General features: G+C 49.3%; 4 protein-coding genes across 4 annotated transcripts; 3 read left to right on the forward strand and 1 right to left on the reverse strand.

Annotated features, from left to right (window-relative positions):
• The first annotated feature begins 684 nt into the window (after positions 1-684).
• F4807DRAFT_368399 (MFS general substrate transporter) lies at positions 685-2,770 on the forward strand. Its single transcript, XM_047995661.1, has 4 exons — positions 685-911; positions 1,039-1,509; positions 1,630-2,310; positions 2,378-2,770. Exons 1-4 carry the CDS (start codon positions 774-776, stop codon positions 2,531-2,533), a joined length of 1,446 nt encoding a protein of 481 aa, XP_047856896.1. The 5' UTR covers positions 685-773; the 3' UTR covers positions 2,534-2,770.
• Positions 2,771-4,917: 2,147 nt separating this feature from the next.
• Positions 4,918-9,236, forward strand: F4807DRAFT_415789 (uncharacterized protein). The gene is made up of 9 exons (XM_047997077.1): positions 4,918-5,569; positions 5,639-6,120; positions 6,185-6,545; positions 6,635-6,848; positions 6,980-7,065; positions 7,230-7,252; positions 7,313-7,657; positions 7,759-8,078; positions 8,325-9,236. The coding sequence occupies exons 1-9, from the start codon at positions 5,408-5,410 to the stop codon at positions 8,597-8,599; spliced, it is 2,268 nt and encodes a 755-aa protein (XP_047856897.1). The 5' UTR covers positions 4,918-5,407; the 3' UTR covers positions 8,600-9,236.
• Positions 9,237-9,299: 63 nt separating this feature from the next.
• Positions 9,300-11,180, forward strand: F4807DRAFT_368876 (NicO-domain-containing protein). The gene is made up of 3 exons (XM_047995664.1): positions 9,300-10,142; positions 10,224-10,359; positions 10,449-11,180. Exons 1-3 carry the CDS (start codon positions 9,513-9,515, stop codon positions 10,844-10,846), a joined length of 1,164 nt encoding a protein of 387 aa, XP_047856898.1. The 5' UTR covers positions 9,300-9,512; the 3' UTR covers positions 10,847-11,180.
• Positions 11,181-11,514: 334 nt separating this feature from the next.
• On the reverse strand, positions 11,515-15,078 carry F4807DRAFT_457875 (cysteine proteinase; the record flags this gene model as incomplete). The annotated part of the gene is made up of 4 exons (XM_048001108.1): positions 11,515-13,705; positions 13,761-14,298; positions 14,353-14,626; positions 14,701-15,078. The coding sequence occupies 4 exons, from the start codon at positions 15,076-15,078 to the stop codon at positions 11,515-11,517; spliced, it is 3,381 nt and encodes a 1,126-aa protein (XP_047856899.1).
• Between the last annotated feature and the right edge of the window lie 3,231 nt (positions 15,079-18,309).

Consider the following 18,309-nt stretch of genomic DNA (forward strand, 5'->3'; position numbering starts at 1 on the left):
GACGATGACACGAACATATGAATAAAATGTCGAATTTTCGGAAGGAAGCCGAAAGACTAGGTATCGGCCGACACTTTCATCCGTGACATGCCAAAACGGCCTATCTTTTCGACCATACAGACTGCCAGTTGGTAGATAACAGCTGAATTTGTATCCACGATAGCCGAGGGGACTTCCTCTTTGATGGCTATCTCCTCTCCAATCTCCCCAATCTCCAAAACCAAGAGTGGGTTTTGTAGATAGAAAAATGAGTCCTCCACGAATAAGAAGCCGAAGCGATAGGAAAAAAAGGGGCCTGGGCCAAGCCTTTCTAGGGCGTTATCGCAGTAACGCCATCAAAGAATTCCAGCCTCTAGGACCCCTGAAGCGAATTTCTTCCTGTGACCTGTTTTTGCAACCTGCTTGCGGTAAGGCGCCTTCTTATCTCTAAGCACAACTCCCCCGCAAATTCCAGCGTCGTGGATCTCGGGCCTTTAGTATGCAGATAGCTAACATTCAACCAGGAACACCAGGTTTTACAAGGGCGGTTTTATGTAGTTGCTTAGGTGAAGGACCCGAATCCGTAGATAGATACGCGTATCATCATAGCGCTTGATCGGTTGGTAGCATCCGTTTGACGTATATATGATATGGCGGCCGCCTCGTTTTATCGCAGCGGAGTCCGAAAGAATAATATTACTAGATCATCGTCGATGCTGTGTAACCGCGAACGCAGCGGGTTCAATTTTTTCCCTCCTTTCTAGTGAGGATTAGGAAAAAGCCAAGACGTCAAAATGGCGACGGCGACACCGACAAGATCAAGGCTGCGGGAATACTTCCACACCGAGTACCAACCCGGCGAGCGCAAGTTGGTCCAGAAGATTGATTTCTTCATCTTGACTTTCTGCTGCTTGAGTTATTTCACCAATTATGTATGTATTTCTTACCATATTACATCTTGCTATTTATATCGCTCAGATCGCTCCAATGCTCGATTGCCTATGTTCATTTATCTCCAATTGACTGGATTAATTGATTAACCATGAACCGTAAATACAGTTGGACCGATCTAATCTCAGCAATGCTTACGTCTCGGGGATGAAAGAAGACCTGGGGTTTGTGGGCAACCAGTTGAATGAGATCAACACATGCTTCACCGTCGGCTACGTCATCGGCCAGATCCCCGCCAACCTGTCGCTGCACTACATCAAGCCGCGATACTTCTTCCCGGCCTGTATGCTCATATGGGCGGGCTTGACTATGGTGACGGCTTCGGTGCACAAGCCCCAGAGTATCATGGCTATCCGCTTCTTTCAGGGTATAGTTGAAGCTACTACCTTCGTCGGTACACACTACATCCTGGGCTCCTGGTACACCGAGCGTGAGCTGGGCAAGCGTTCCGGTATTTTCACGGCGTCTGGATTGGCGGGGACGATGATCGGAGGCTTCATCCAGACAGGCATTCACGATAGCCTGGACGGTCGGAGCGGTCTCAGCGGTTGGCGTTGGCTGTTCATCATAGATGGTATTGTAAGTTCGGCTACATTAGGTTTCTTCTTTTCTTATTTTTGGCTCTTTGTCCCCTTCCCAAGGTGTTTTAAGTACGAGAAAGGGGAAAGTATAAGTATGAGATCCTGACCTGCCGTCTAGATAACGCTACCAATTGCCTTATATGGATTCCTCTTCTTCCCGGATACTCCATCGACGACGGGTGCTTTCTACCTCAGCGAATCGGAGAGGGCGTTGGCTGTATCTCGCGTACCCCCTGTTGAAGACAAGTCGCCTATATCTTGGACATTCCTCAAGAAATGCCTAACCTCTTGGTTCTTCTGGGGCTTCGTTATACTGTGGATTATTGCTGGTGAAACGGAGTCCTTCAGCACAAACTCGCTCTTGGCTTTATATATGAAGAGCCATCCAACGATAAAATATTCGGTCTCTCAGCTGAACAACTACCCTACCGGTATACCTGCAGTTGGAATCGTATCGACGATTTTTTGGGCGACGCTTACGGATTTCCTCAACGGCAAGCGGTATCTTGTTGGTTACTTCATCGCTATCACAGGCATAGCTACTTCAGCTATGGTCCTGGCCGCTTCTAAGGACCCGACGAATCCGACGTCGACCTCGGTCGTGTTCGCTGCTTATTATTGGGCAGGCACCGTCTATGCTTGTCAGGCTACATTTTTCGCGTGGGCCAACGACACTCTCCGGTACGAGGAACACATGTTCCGAGCTGTTGTGCTTGCCGGCATGAATCTGGGAAGCAACGCCGTGAACGCGTGGTGGAGTATAATTTTCTACGGAGCATCGATGGCACCTTGGTTCACTGTAAGTCTTCATCCTATTAGTGTCTCCATGTTATGAGAGGGATCACACCTACTAATGCTTTTTGTAGAGGGGTATGTGGGCTATGATTGCTGTGTCTATCCTGTTGGTTATCTGGACGGCGGCGCTATCGTATACAACTTCCAGACACGAGAAGAAGCGAAAAGCAGAGCTCGAACAATCCTATGGCACTAGTGACCGTAAGAGTGTCACTAATTATGCATGAGGCTTTCTACTAGGAGAATCTGGAGGGGAGAATGGACATCATAGATGCACATGATCTAATGCGTTAATATCTTTAAATGATAACGGGGTTTCCAGATTGCTCCAACCATCTACGATATCTTTGATACGTGTGGTCTGACCGGGGAATAGAACATGCTGGGTTCGTGGGTTAATAATCTGGGGCAGGCCAGTGAAAGAACTACACTCTAACCTGTCAATCATGATACACGGCCACCTTAATGGCAACATCCCTCAAGCCGACGATATTTCAGATATGGATTGAATTCATAGGCTTATTGGATATTCGTATCTAGAATTAGATGGATAGTACTGATATTGTTCAAGATCAATACCTACAGGTAATCGATGCGGATTTCTTCCTGGTTGCTCGAAGCTAGCGAGGAATGTTCTATACAATAGCAGTCATGCTCCGGCGGAACGGCCCTTAAGCCCACATTTCGTCTCGGATGAACCTTTATTCGAAAACAGGCGACGTATTCGGTTGCCGTGACAGCTGTAATCTCTCTATATCGACGAATAGAGTGACAAACTTCCCGCCCGTGATGATGTTTCGCCAAAGGGCTATAGGCGAGATATCATAATTCCGTTTATGTACTAAAAGGTGTTTAATCATATCACATGAGGGATATGTACCATTGTCTTTTTATGGTATTAATCGGTAAAGGTGTTGAGATACACCAGACGGATCCCCAGGTGGGATTCGTTGGGGCATAATAGTAAACCGGTGAGTAAAGACAGGGCTGCATGTTGATCATAAGCCAAACATGAACTCGGACTCGCCAATGATAGACGGGAGCGATGATCTGGGGTATAGTCGAGATTCCAATCAAACTGTTCTCGTCGAGGGATCAACCGTGGAAGACCATAACCAGAACGAGTTCTTATGCATGATTTTGCTCATCTACTGACGGTAGATATAGGACCGAATTAGATCCGTCAATACTGATGCCCCTCTTTCGCATCACGAAGTATGTCAGTCTTTCTTCAAATTCTCTCGGCAGTAACCTTGGGAGCCTGTCGGGTCCATATTGTTGGGCAAGCATAAGCATCTCGATCTAGAAACGCCGTAGCACACCACAACAAGTAATTATACCCAACTCACAAGCTATATATCCTCTACTAAGGGTTGCCCGATCCACGCGGAGAGTCACTATGCCCTACTCTTTCCTAAGACGGTACGCGTCGCGTGCGACAGTATAAGGTATCAGATTCGCGCTGTAAGTCTATTTGTATTCGAGGAGCTTTGTTTGAGAGATGATCCGCAAACGTTCGGTTGTCGTGTCGAGTCTCAATAGGGGCTCGGGGAGGGCCCTATTAAAATTGGTGGGTGGCAAAGAAACCTGCTTGGTGTAAATGAGGCCATCATCTGCCGGTATCTACTTTTTCTGTTACTAGGTATTGATTGCCGGTGATCTCACAATCCTTCTGAGAGAAGTGCAGAAGAACACGTTTGGGAAGATGTAGGGCCGCTCCAGCTCATAATAGGATAGGGAAGTCTATCAAACTACTTCCTAGCTAAATAGGCTCGGCTGGTTAACTAGATATTTCGTGACGAAGAAAGTTCACGGTAACGCGATCGTTCATGATATATCTGAGTTGCTTGTGGTCGATTCGATTTTTGGTGTAAAGTTGCTGTTAGGTAAAATACGACAACGGCTCGGGGAGGATTTACCACCAACTATATGCGCTTATGTGAAATGTCGTATACTTACATAATTGCAATATAGTGGGCCTAAGCTAGGTACCTGCATATCTAAGGTAAAGTATTCAAGTAACAAATTCCAGGGCATAGGAAAAGGCACCCTGACATCTATTGATACGTCATAGGCATATACCTCTTTAACTATGTATTTTGGAATAGGCATAAGATATAGGAGTAGGTCAGCTTGCACTATGAGCAAACTTCTCTAAGAAAACATTGACGAAGGCAAGGGCTATCCGTCACCTTGAGTAGGATGTGCTCTTCAGAACGTTTCCTTTATACACCTTTAGAAGATGAAGAAACAATGTAGAATACAATTCCAGAGGCAAGTTTACATGTAGGTAGGCGGCGTCGATAGGTAGGTACATATGTAGCTAACGCCGGACACCAGCGGGATATGCCATAAGATTTACGCTATAGCCCAAGATGGGATGACAACTCCCAATGCTAAACTTTCATTGGTTCGGGATGCGCTCCAGGTACCTCTGATTGGCTAATTTCATTTACATGGGTAAGGTCTACCGACCACTAGGAGAGCTTGTGCGACACTCGGTAGGCTAATTCCAGCCAATAGCGCATTAGCTAGGTACGTAAGTACATCCATAGTTGTACTTAGGGACCCGATCTCAGTAGCATGAACCCTAGGTCTTCGAAAAGCAATCTGACAAACATCCACGAATACATGTACCTATCTACATATATGGTGTTGGTGCAGACAGCCTTGGTAGGTGGTTTAGGTATGTTACGTGGTATAACTAATCGGATCCAAGCTGCATCTCAGTCCCCAGCCTCGGCCGGATGACGAAGTAAATGTTGGCACGATAGTTCTTTTACCACCTATATCTCAAACTTGCCCCCGAGTTATCGATCACGCTTTTATTTGGAGACCGGACCACCAGGCACCTGAACACATTTCGGCGGAGAGAATTTAGATCCCTAGACTCCACGGAGCTAGGACCGAACCCTCCAACAGGTATGATTGGCCACACACGATCTATCGTTTCCGATGTCGAGGGAAACTTGGCAACCTTCAACACACCTCCCAACCTTTTAACATCACAGATCGTTCGGACCAACATGTCCGATATCGACGTCAGCTAGACGTGATCTCTAGTATGGAGTCGAAAAGTCGAAGAGTTTTACGGAAACCCGATGTCTGACAACTATAAACGTCTACTTCCGGCGCCTCTGCCTCCTGGGTCCGCCCAGCCAAATGTATCGGAAGCATCCTCTCAAAAGGAGGTCGGTCCCCCCGTCAAGAAACGTACCGTCTCTAAGGCTGCGTGCAACAATTGCCGCCTTAAAAAGATCCGAGTGAGTGGTCATCCCTCTAACATAGGCCTTCGAGACGAGTCTCGTATGTCGTTGACCCGCGTCTATTAGTGTGATAGCAAAAGGCCCTGCACGGCCTGTAGTAAGGCCGGGGTAGAATGCAACTTCGTCACTGCCAGTAGCGATGAGACTCCTTTTATGGCGCTAAAGCGGGAGGTTGAATCCCTCAGGAGGTCTACGGGGGATATGACGGAGATATTTGATCTGCTGGAGACCGCCCCTGACGCAGTTTCTCTCGACATCCTACGGCGACTGAAGTCTACCAGGCACCATCCCGAGGGTGTGAGCAACGCTTCCGATGTTTTAGCATCCGTCAAGAAAGACCTCGAGGAAGAGCCCGCATTGCCCGTAAAACTATCCAACCGGCAGCTTATGGCTGGCCTCATACCCGAGACCCAACAGACCCCCGAATACGAGCTCATGATGCGATGTCCAACAACCTACACCATGCTGATACCCGTTGAGGTTGCATTTATTAACCTGGCTAATCTATTGCGCCCAGCTGTTCTCGAAGATCCAAGGCCGTCCAGCGTGTACGTCTCTCCTATATTTGAAATTGAAGCTGGATATCACCACCCGGCTGACTTACATTCATAGCGCGGGACTGGGAGACATTCCGTCATCATTGAGCGTTCCTAGTGCTTCGAACGGGATCACTCTCTGGGATAGGACGGCATTCAACCCACCAGAAGCAGGGAATCAGGGCATCGGTAATTCTGAGCCTCTGCAATCGATACACGCGCTCGTTGACGCTCGACTCGAGGTTGTGAATTTCCTAAAGTGGACCAGCGTGCCAATTCCCAACGAGTTAGCCGCAACGTTGATTTCGCTGTATCTGGAGATTGATTATCCATGGCGCCCATTATTTGATGCTGACCTATTTTTGAACGACTGTGTGGAGGGCAAAACTCATTTCTGCTCTGCTCTGCTCGTCAATGCTCTGTTGGGGTGGGCCTGTGTAAGTCATAATCTAGATATTGGAAGCCGCCATGCAATCACGCTGAGTTTTCAGCAACATGGAGAACAATGATTACTGACAGGGCCTAGCTATTTTATTCGAATTTGAAACCAGAGGCTAGTGGCTTTGTCATTGCCTTCGAGACAGAAGCCGAACGCTTATGGCAGATAGACAAACTAAGCAATACGCTTACTGCCGTCGCAGCTTCTCAACTTCTAAGTGATATATCAGCGTGTAAAGGTCGAGATGATTTCGCGAATCGATGTCTAGAAGAAGGCATTCAGATGGGAATACGCATGGGTCGTAAGTTGAATCCTCGAGCATATCTAGGTACCCAGATGGTCGGTATATTGCCGGTGCCAGCTGGACTTTTATAACTGTACGGTATCACGTATTTAGTGGACCAAGAAATTGGCTAACACCGAGAATCGCAGTTTTCGAGGTAACCGCCAACAATGCGCCGGATCCAGGCTGGTTGCATCATCACCAATATTGGTTCAGAGCCGCGTGTCATACCTCCGTACGTGATATCTGTTTTCCCTTTCAGCAGATCTCAGGGGTCGAAAACTCCCAATCGACCCAACCCATGAGTTATTTCTCGCGAGACATGCATAAACTCCTAAAAATAAAAATAAAAATAAAATAAAAATCTTGATAAGAAATGGCTGACTCTGTTTGTTGTAGTGGGGTATCTTCACATGTGCCTGGTATACTTCCAGTCTCCCTGTTCCATGTAGCATCTAGGTACTCATGCTCATGATCAACAGTATACGCTCCTTGCACCTTCACCGAGCAGAACTTAATATACCGCCCCTGCTGCCTGTCCCTGGAGATTACTATGAAGAGCACAATCACCCCGGTTTTACTCCTCCCAACAGCAAATCTTTCGCGCCGACCCGGGTCGGCGAGACATTCAAGGCGTTGTGTAAACTTAGTCTGATTGTCCATGAGATCATTTTGGTTTATTTCGGAAGAAGCGATACCGCCCCTGCCGCCCGAGCCACTATCGAGTTTGCGGAACAAATATATCAGAAGTTGTTTGATTGGGCAGCGTCACTTCCCCTGGAATTGGCGCGAGGGAGACGCAACCGTCATTCGACTCTAATGCTACAGTAAGAACCCCTTGATCAACAACCATCCCGACATACTCGCATTCTGGTTTCACGAGTACTGGCTTCAAGTACTTCATATAATCCTGACGAAATTTCCATAGTCTTTACTATCACTGCATCGTAATGGTGCTATTCTGGCCATTTCTCCAACACCATGGCGACGAGAAGATAAAAGTGAACCAGCTTACTACTACTACAGCCACCACGCAAGAAATCCACAAGGCCTCAGTGAACCAGCTCAAAAGGCTAGGGCTCATCCACTGCATTGATTTCAACATCGCATGTTCATCGACATTGTGGCATATTGGTCTCATATACTTAGCCAACGCAATGCTCTGTGAGACCATGCGTTCCGGAAACTTACGGGATCCTGAGCGGTGGTTCTATTTTATGCTCTGCATGACTTTCTACGAGAATTTATGGTATGTAACTCAGGATATACTAGCCAAGGGATTCGCTATCCCTTCACAGAGCTTATAACTCTCGGGCGATAAACTTGCAGGTGCTGACTTCTCTCTAGTAAGTGATTCCGCCTCTTCTTGCCGACTTATTTACACCACTTTACTGCACATCTAATGACGTGTACGAAACTACTCGATACTCGCAACACCGTGTTCCATATACGTGATGTTTCACCTCCTGAGAAAGAATACTGATTTTATGGTAGACGGCTCTTTTCAGGTTGTTGAAGTGACCGTGCTCGGACTCTTAAGCATGGCTTTGCGTAATGGATTCTTGTCTGCTCCCGAGGCAAATACCATCCTAAAAAACATGAGGCGAATAGGGCAGCGATACGACTCCCATTTTACAGTCCGGGCAAGCTTCATGGTCGATCTCGAACTCGCGATGACGAACCCCAAGGAGGCGATGGTGCAGACCTTGGCGAATGATTTCCATGAGCTGGCGATCTTTCAGGAGTTTACGACTGGCGAGCTCAGGTAGGCTCGAGCTCGATACCAGTAGGAAGAGCAGCAACCCGCCACTCTTAACAGTTTAGGGTCCTCTCATATAAAACGTTAAAAAGCGACAATTCTAACAACCAACATCGTCCCAAGAGGATGGATTTTTTCGATGTATGATATTGTCTTAGCCGGAGGGAATGGAAGGCGCATAGACACATAGATATGTACCTAGGTAACTAGGTATAATATATTTTTTCAAGGCATGGCAAGGTATTGGTCTCCGACGAACCTAAGATCTAGTTCACGACAAAAATAGACATGGGTGGCATACCCCCTACTATGGGTTAGGGTAGGTAATCAGGAACCCAAATGTCGTACGCCTCAAGAGAGGAAACCCCAATATGATGTCAAAAAAGGGGGAAACACGGAGCCAATAGTATGTCTCAGGTACGTACGTACCTACATATGCACAAGCGGCCGCCGGCTTGCATAAATGGTATGTATGAATAATGGCAACTGAAGACTATAGCAATTGATTTAAACTACTATCTTATCAGCTTCGGTGGGCGCCGCCAGATAGACTTGCATAGAGACTTACTCGATCGGGACCAAGAAGGTTAAGCTAACGGCGCCGGTATGTTGGATCAAGCGCTTATTACGTGGGGTAGATGTCCAGTCGAAAAGAGTCTATTATTCATGGTTCAGTATGGATAGGTACCTGAAAAAAAATATTGGCAAAGTGCGGGGACGGGCCTGTGACACAGCCCTATACTCCTCGAGATGGTCTTTGGCCGTATGAAATCCAATATCTCCGCGTATTTCTCGATACCTATGTGAATGTCCTCACGGAAACAGTTGGGATATACTACCCTGATATTTTTTTCGCACGGGGATTCTCATGAACCCCTGAACCCTTCCCATCTTCATATAGCAGCCCGCCTCGAACAGTCGAGATGCCGCGACTCCCCCAATGCGCGCTCCCGCTCCCGGGGCCGCTCAAAGCCCTCCCGATGCCGGTGGTCCGGATAATCGGGCTCCTGATCCTGTCCAACCTGATAGTCTGGGCGGCCGTCGGCGTGGTCCTGCGCTTCCACCCAACGATGATCAGCCCAGCGGTGCTCTCGTACACGCTGGGGCTGCGGCACGCGCTCGACGCCGACCACATCAGCGCCATCGACCTGATGACGCGGCGGCTGATCGCGTCGGGCCAGCGCCCCGTCACCGTCGGCACCTTCTTCAGCCTCGGGCACTCGACCATCGTGCTCGTTACCTGCGTCGTCGTCGCGGCTACCTCGGGAGCCCTGCGCGACCGCTTCGCCGGCTTCCAGTACGTCGGCGGTATCGTGGGAACGAGCGTCAGCGCTGCGTTTCTGATCTTGCTGTGTTTGGGTAACGGGTGGGTTTTGTGGCGTCTTGTGCGCCGGCTAAGCGTTGTGCTGAGGGAGGAGGGGGAGGACCCGCGTCGCGCGGAGCGGGAGGGTGAGGATGAGGATCAGGCTGCGGCGAACTTGCAGCTTGAGGGCGCTGGGTTCCTGGCTAATGTTTTCCGGAAGCTGTTCCGCATCGTGGATCGTCCGTGGAAGGTGGGTAGGAATGGCGCGCCCATTATTCGATTGAATCTTTAGAATATCTTCAGTGTGGCGAGTGTTGACTTGGAGCGTTAGATGTATCCCCTAGGCGTCCTTTTTGGATTAGGATTCGATACGAGTTCCGAGATTGCCATTCTGGGTATTGCAAGTATCCAGGGGGCACAAGGGACGAGTCTTTGGATTATCCTCATTTTCCCGCTGTTATTCACCGGTATGCTCCCCCCTTTCATCTTCCCATCTCTCAAAAAAAGCAAGAATCAAGGCGGTTCATTATCTTATGTTAATATCCCTTGCTTCTAGCGGGTATGTGTATGCTCGACACAACAGACGGCGCCCTGATGATGGCATTATACACGTCCAAAGCGTTCGCCCGAGACACCGTCGCCATCCTCTACTACTCCATCGTTCTGACCGGCATAACGGTAGTGGTTTCGGCCTTCATCGGCATTATCCAGCTGCTATCTCTCGTTCAAAACGTCGCCGAACCCGAGGGCACTTTCTGGGACGGTCTAAGCGAGATCAGCGATCATTTCGAGATCGTAGGTGGCTGCATTTGCGGCCTCTTCCTCGTAGCTGGGCTTGGGTCTGTGCTTGTTTACGGGCCTTGGAGACGGAGGGCCGAGAGAAGGAGAGCGCGGGCGGTGGAAAGGTTGCCGAGTGATGACGCCGGTGGTGAGTTTCGGGATGTAGAGAACTGATCTACTGGGCCTCATCTAGTGAATAAGTGGGTAGAAAGGTGCGGTTATCTACATACCTAGGCATATCATATTTGCTGTGTGGACGTCTATACATATATCTGGAGACTTAGAGCACGCATGCGTATTACTAGTAGCGCTTTGGGTTACCTTGAAGACATGGCATCACATACGCAAATAAGGCTGAATTGACTCGGATACGAGGATCTGCAATGTTTTTCATACAAGGATGAAGAGGGATTCGGAGAGACTACGCTACATTCTCGCAAACGCTGGAACTGAACCAACTCCCCTCACCTCACCCCCTTTTTACCCTAACGTCCACCCGATGCGTAAAAACCCATACCCAACACGACTATCCGGTCCATGAACCAACGAGTACAAGAACCACACCTGTCTGTCCACTCATCACATATTCAATAGGGAATTCGGAGCGGTTCGTTCAATCATGAATTCTTTGTGCCATTTCAGAGGGATAAAAATGAAAACACTAAAGTGCGAAGCAGAAATCTACCAGCTGACAGTGGTATCCGTACTCTAAGGTTGAATGGAGAATGCGAATGTCGGAAGAAAAGAAAAAAATGAAACGTAAACGCGACGCAATGCAATGCCGAACAATGCTCTTGTAAACCAGTTACTTCTAGGCGCAAGGAAAGAGAGGGATATAAGGCTTAGGCCGATGATGATTTCTCTGACGATTGCTCTTGAGCCCTCTTCTGTTCAAGGCGGTGCTGGGGGGCGCACGAGTCCCGCGAGTCCGTTGAGTCGGGAGTAGGGATCGGTGATTCGTCTGATGAATCAGAAGCATCCGACTTGGTGCAATCGTCTTTGCCGTTGTCCTTATCATCTGATTTAACGTCTACATCGGCTTCCTTCTCGTCGTCTGGATCTTTCTTTTCATTATCATCATCTTCCTTAGGCTCATCTTTGGCGGGCGTCTCTTCGCCCTTCTCTTCATCAGCCTTATCATCACGCTTCTCATCTTTCTTATCCTCTTCGTTTTCCTTCTTTTCGGCGTCGTCGTCGGGCGCAACGATCTTCTCCTTACGAACAAGCTCGCCGTCGACGATCTCAACTTCATCTGTGACGTCCTGACTCTTCTTCTCGCGCTCGCCGCCGGCGTTCATCTGGGCGTTGTCGATATCGGCAGGACCTTTCTCGCCCATGCCGTTCTCGGCCATGTCGCCACCCTCGAGGACTACGCGCAAGTCGAGGTCCTCGTCCTTCGAGTATACCCGGAACCCGACAATGCAGATCGCGTTCCACGGGTCCGGCAGGCCCGATTCGCCGTCACTCTCCACCGCAGCGTCGTTGGTTGTCGCGGGCGGCTGCGTAGTAGCCATCCGCGGTTTCTTAGACATATCGTCGGATGAGTACAGCAGCTCCCAGTCCTCAACCGGGCTGTCGGAAGAGTCGCCGTCTGTCGAGTAAGCAGGCGGAGGCGGAGGTTGCTTTTGTCGACTGCTGGTCTTGGCAGCAGGGGCAGGAGCAGCCGTTGAAGCGGTGGAGGCATCATCACCGCCGGATGAAGATTTGTCTTCGGCCGGTTTCTCCTCGGAAGTCTTCTCGTCGGGCTTCTCTTCGGACTTCTTCTCTTCTGGCTTAGTCTCCTCCTTCGGAGCATCAGCGACATCCTCCTTCGGGGTCTCGGCGACGTCCTCCTTTGGCTTCTCCGTTTTGGCGTCCACGGCAGCATCGTCTTTTACCGCATCTTTGGAGGCGTCCTCAGGCTCCTTCGGCTTGTCAGCAGACTCGGAACTAATAGCTTCATCTTTAGTTTCCGCTGTTTGCTTAGCCTCCTCCATCTGGATGCTCTTATCCTCGCCCGATTGAAGATCGTCAGTCTGAACCGCCGCATCCTTAGGCTTCTCCTCTTCGGCCTCCTCCTTCTTCTTTCTCTCAGTCGCTTCAGCCTCTTCCTTCTTTTTCTTCTCGGCTTCAGCCTTAGCCCTCTCTTCGTCCTCTTTCTTCTTCTTCGCCGCAGCTTCGGCGTCGGCCTTGACTTTGGCAGCCTCCTCTTCAGCCTTCTTCTTCTCTTCCGCGATCTTCCGCTTCTCCTCTTCGGCCTCCCGCCGCTTGTCGCGCTTCTCCTGGTTCTTCTTGGACTGTTTCTTCGTGATGTCGCGGTTGAGATGACGCTTCTCCCACATCTTGCGTCGCTCCTGCATGCGCGATGCGCTCGCCTTCTTCTGGTCAGACTTCTTGCGCAACTTGGCGACCTGTTCGAGGTGCGCGACGCCCTTACTATGCGCTAGATCGTATGCATATCCTACCTGTGCCAGCTTCTCGTTCTCTACCCTCTTGCGACACTCGCGCTTAACGACGTCTTCGATCGAGGGCATATCGGTATCGCGCTCAGCTACGATGCTGATAAATACCGAGTAGTTTCCTGGCTCCATACACGGGACCTCGATCGATACAGATCGGTCCATGAGGTAGTTGCCGTGGGATCTGACAATGTAATCCTCGCTATCTGGTCGACCTTGTTCGTGAACTCGGAAGTGCATCCTGAAGGTATACTGGCCGTGCAAGCCCTTGTAATACCTATTATCAAGCTGCTGTAGTACCAGGACCAACGGAGATTCCTTAGTTAACTTGATGTGGAATTTCTCGTTCCACTGCTGCTTCCACGGAACTTCTACACCGATCCATCGCTGGCAACATCGCCAGTCGGGGTCCATGAAAAGGCGCGTTCGGTCGAAGTGCTGGTACTTCTCAAGCATGTCTTCGTAAGTAATCCAGAAGACGGAATCGTTCCCAAACTGGTGGTCAAGCTCTTCCTTGACGTCGTTATTCCACTCCTTAGAACCATCTGACCACGGCCCTTCCCATATGCCCTTACGGTTCTTACCCCAGGGGTTGCTAATCCTTTTCGTCAGAGTTGAAAGGTGTGCAAACACTATCTTGGGGGACTCACCGAAGTTTCACGAGTCGTTGACCACTCTTCAACGTTCTCGCATCCATCACCACGTAAGCATGCCCCTCGCGGATCCCGTTGCGGTCGCCATACCCACCATCAAGTAGGCCAGTAGAGCAGCCGAAGAGGAACTCCTTGTTGACCTTGCTGAGCTCGTTCTCCCAGAACTCGTCGATATCAAGTATATCAGAAGCTAGGAGTTCAGTGGTGACACCGCCAGAAAGATCCTCCAATCCCTCGCCGATCCAACCGCCCGATAGGGAGCCGTAATCACCGTGGGCCTTGGCGTAGGCCTTCTCTAGCAACGCGACCCAGGTTTCATGCTGGTCTTTACATTGGCCGAAGAACAGGGCCTTAGATCCTGTCTGGTACGTTTTACGGTACACCTTTTCGGGCTCCTCACGGTCGATTTGGTTTAGCATCTCACGTTGCATGCTCGGTGAATCCCAGCATGGTGAAGTAAGATATAACTTATCATCGATAATGGAATAAATCCACTCGCCGTCTCGGTAAAAGACAAACCCGTATATTCCAATACCTACAATGGTGTGTAAGTGGGGGTCAAGGTAAAACACTGTGGGATATAACTTACGAGCGTCGTACTCAACGCACATGCGCTTGATCCCGTCCTCGACATTGGCTAGCGCACTCAAGCTAGCAATTAGCCAGCAATCGCCGAGCGAGCCTTGCTTCACATTGTCGGCGGCAATATTCTTCATAAAAGTGGGCTTCTCGAAGATCTCATGCACTCGCTTAACGGCCTTAGGGACGGACGTGGTAATGCTGAGTTTGGAGCTCAGAATGTCAAACTTGCGTGAGCCAAGATAATTAAGGCAATTGCCCTTGAGCCACTTCAGGTCCCAATCCTAAAAGAAGGAAAATCGTTAGCACTTGGCTTACGTAGATATACCAAGGGAATAAGGCTTGTTATAAGACGTACCAGGTCAAAGCCGGGATCTCTATAGCGCGTGTTAACACGCTTACATTCCGCAATTATTTTCTTCACCTTTCGCGAACATTCGTCGCGGGCACGTTCGTACCCCGCGGATAGGAGCTCGTTAGGGCGCTCTGGGGTGCTCGGAAGAGGTACTGGGTCGAACGGGAGGACTGCCAGTGCCTTGGTGAATTCCTTAGTGGTGAAGCGCCTCCAAATCTTATTGATGCTTTGCTGCGGCGGAGTCTTTCTCCTCTTTTTCTTCTTCTTATCTTGTGTATTAGACGTCGTAGTGGTCGCCTTGCGCGGGGGTTCGTCTGATTCACTCGAGGAACTGTATCCGAACCTCGTAAGGTCTCGTCGGCTAGAGGGTAGTTGAGACATGGTATAACTAGGAGTACGTAGTTTGTGCTACAATTAAGTATAGCAACTCAATATCGTGTATGGCGTGATCAAGCTGATCTAGTAGTAGGCACAGCTAAATAATTTGATTCGATGATTAGCTCGAGTCGAGAAGCCGAGGGGCTGAGCAGCAGGATAGAAGAGACGGGTACGAGGTCGAGTACACAATGTGCATTCATGGATGATTGGCGACTTACAACAATTACGATAAATACAAACTTGACTGTAGGCAGGCAGTAGTAGGCTATGCAGAGTCAATCTCAGAACGCCTAACTCCAGGCAATGTTAAACAGAGTGTTAAGGAAAGTAGGCGTCTTTTACTTTACAGACGCGGCTGTAATGGAATCGAGTAATCGTGGTTTAAGTTAAGTGAGGGTTACCTCGGAAACGAAATAACGGTAAGGTATAAGCTGAATATGCGGAGTGCATGCAGGTTAAGAGGAAAAGAGGCAGAATCCTTTCACCGACAATGAGGTAGGAGGGTCGCTAGGGCTACTATAAGAGCCTCGAGGAAACCACCCGCCAGCTACCGGAGTCGCCTAGGGTTACCTTGATTGGACTATCGTCGTGCATCTCGCACAATACATCCTGAATACGTGGGGAAAGCGCTGCGGTTCCGATGACTACTAGGTACCGTACCGGAAGTACAGTAAAGCGTCCAATGAGGCGATGCACGACTGCACGATAACGAAGCAAACGATGGAAGGCTGGCCGATTTTCAAGGCAAGGCTCAACAAGTGGCCTATGAGAGCCGAACAGGGGTTCCAGATCCCGGCGAGCCGAGAGACGGTTCACCGTGCGCATAGCCGCACAGACATGGATGTTTATTCCAATGTCCGCCGTAGAGTCATAGTAGATTACATGTACAGGGCAGTATCATATTTTAGCGGCAATAAAAACTGGCGCCGCCTGTCCGCCTGCAGAAAAACGGTGACTTCCAGGGCGCTCGTTGGGGGTCGAGCTGGATGGATTTGGACCCTTGATGTGGGACAGCGGAGCGATCACCGGCGGGGACAGGATGCCAACTAAACGCAGACAAGCAGATCCAGGATCGCCAGGGTCAGGGTTCCCCCAAAGTCACCCCCATCTTTCTTAAAGGGGGAGTATTCAGGACCCCGAACAAGCAAAACCCAGGGTCCTAGACCGCATATTCAGAACAAACTAGCCTTATCTCCTAGTTAGTCGGCTAGTCAGGAAAAGGGGCTTTAAAGGCTTCTAGACTTCTAGACTATGAATACCGTACTTGTACTATACAATAACCCAAAGACCTGGTAACACAGATCCAAAGACCAAAGTAGGTAGATGTGTAAGCATACAGGTAGTATTACCTAGTACATAGGTATGTATTTCGTACGAGTTACCTAGTAGCATGTTTGTGTATGCGTGCAGCATCGAATAGTCCTAGAACGTCGAGCCTGCTTAGAATTGTATAACCTGGGGGAGAAAAGGAAACAAGAGCAAGAAGCGAAAAGAACTTGCTCGACGAGGGAGCCATGCTTGCTTATTACATATTACTCACAGGAAGTCCGTGCCAATATGATTTAGCCCCCATCATTCGTCAGCTAGATGGTCGGGTGATCCGGTCCTCGCATATCTCGCCGTGTTTCCCTTGCGAATCCGGCAGGCAGCCTACCTAAGCCGCATCCCTCGAAGCAAGCAAAAGCGCTATTCCGTTCGTGTGAGGAATACGGGCGTCCGGCATCTTAGCTTAAAGATGCTTGCCCGCCCTGCCCGTGTGTGCTTTTCTGCCTGCTTCGTCTCCACAATATCGAGCCATTCCATCACGAGGCACGGGGCACGAGGCTTGCGAATCTAGCTGTGGAATAATAAGTTGCGAAATACACACTTTCTTGTATCGTTGACGCATCTCTATAATTCGGCACATCAAACCAATTAAGGAAGGCCAGGTCAGTAAAATCCGTCTGCATCTAGACGAGCGCATATGAGCGAGACGATGGCATGGCACCACAGCCGAGAGTGAGCGTTGAGCCACTTGATCGAGTCCGTCTTCGATTCGTCGTCGAATCCAGAATGATGTCCCAAGTCCCACGGCCCAAGTGGTGGCTCCAGCACAACATCCAAACATCCGCGGGTTCCAGTGCCACGACTCAAGCGCTGAGCGCCCAGTAACGCATAATCGTGGGCCGTCCCCAGACTTTGTCTAATCTTGAACAGCGGCGGGACTTCCGCCCTGTCGGGACAAGGATACCTACATGTTACCAATCTTAGGGGGTTACGGGAACTTTTTCCCTTTTTTATTTTATTTTATTGTTTTCTTTATCAGTCAGATCGTAACCTCAAACTGCAAATTCAATTCGGCACCACCTGCTGTGCTACATAATACGGCGCTACCCTATGCAATTTAATTGATTCTGTAGCGATGTACCTCAGAACGGAAAATCTGAAGATAATAAATAAAAATCTGTAAGGGTGCAGCAAGGCAAGCTGCGTGTGCTCGCTTCCAATGGATAGCGGTTCGTCAACGCATGTACGTGGTATGTCGTATTATCTTGATGTCCGATACCTGGTTTGCTGGTTCGGACGGGCTGCAATATCGGAGTAATGGTAGTAGACCACCAACCGGTAATTGCTCGTGTTGTATCAAATCCGATTTGCGACCCTCTCCCAACGTTCTGGCCGTATACTTGTCTGATACGGATATGCCGTAGTTTCGTGAATTGAGTGATTGACGGTGATCGTCTCACGCCGTTATCTGGCTAGATTTATCCATCAGGGTATGTGGCGTGATATACCGACACTTCAGTGCCTCTCTGTCTCTCTTCGGAAGATGAAGAGGCAAAAACAGATAACTCGAGTTGTTGAACGGCCATGGAAGGGGATGCCGAAAGCGGCGACGCAACGCAACTCCAGGACCGAGTCAGACTGGGTTGCATTGTGGATTGCCGATCAGATCAGCGAAACCCACTTGGCTTGGAGTTAGAAATCTACAAGGGAAATAATCCCGGTAATTTCTTCCATTTGCTTTTTTTTTTTTTTTTGTCCGGTTTTAGTTTCCGCGATCCGAGAAGTAAAAACCTCACGACATAGCGGCGATATAAGAGACGTAGTTTCCACGTTATAGTGTCTAGGCATCGAACTAAGTTATCACGACACGTGCTTTAAGGTTTGAACTATCAACATCCATGGCATGTGCTTGTGACTGAACGATGTTTCCTTGTCATTTATCGTCTGTCATCTGTCAAGTCAGTTTCT

This window comes from Annulohypoxylon truncatum (assembly GCF_022578515.1).
Source record: "Annulohypoxylon truncatum strain CBS 140777 unplaced genomic scaffold F4807scaffold_7, whole genome shotgun sequence".
Classification (NCBI taxonomy): Eukaryota; Fungi; Ascomycota; class Sordariomycetes; order Xylariales; family Hypoxylaceae; genus Annulohypoxylon; species Annulohypoxylon truncatum.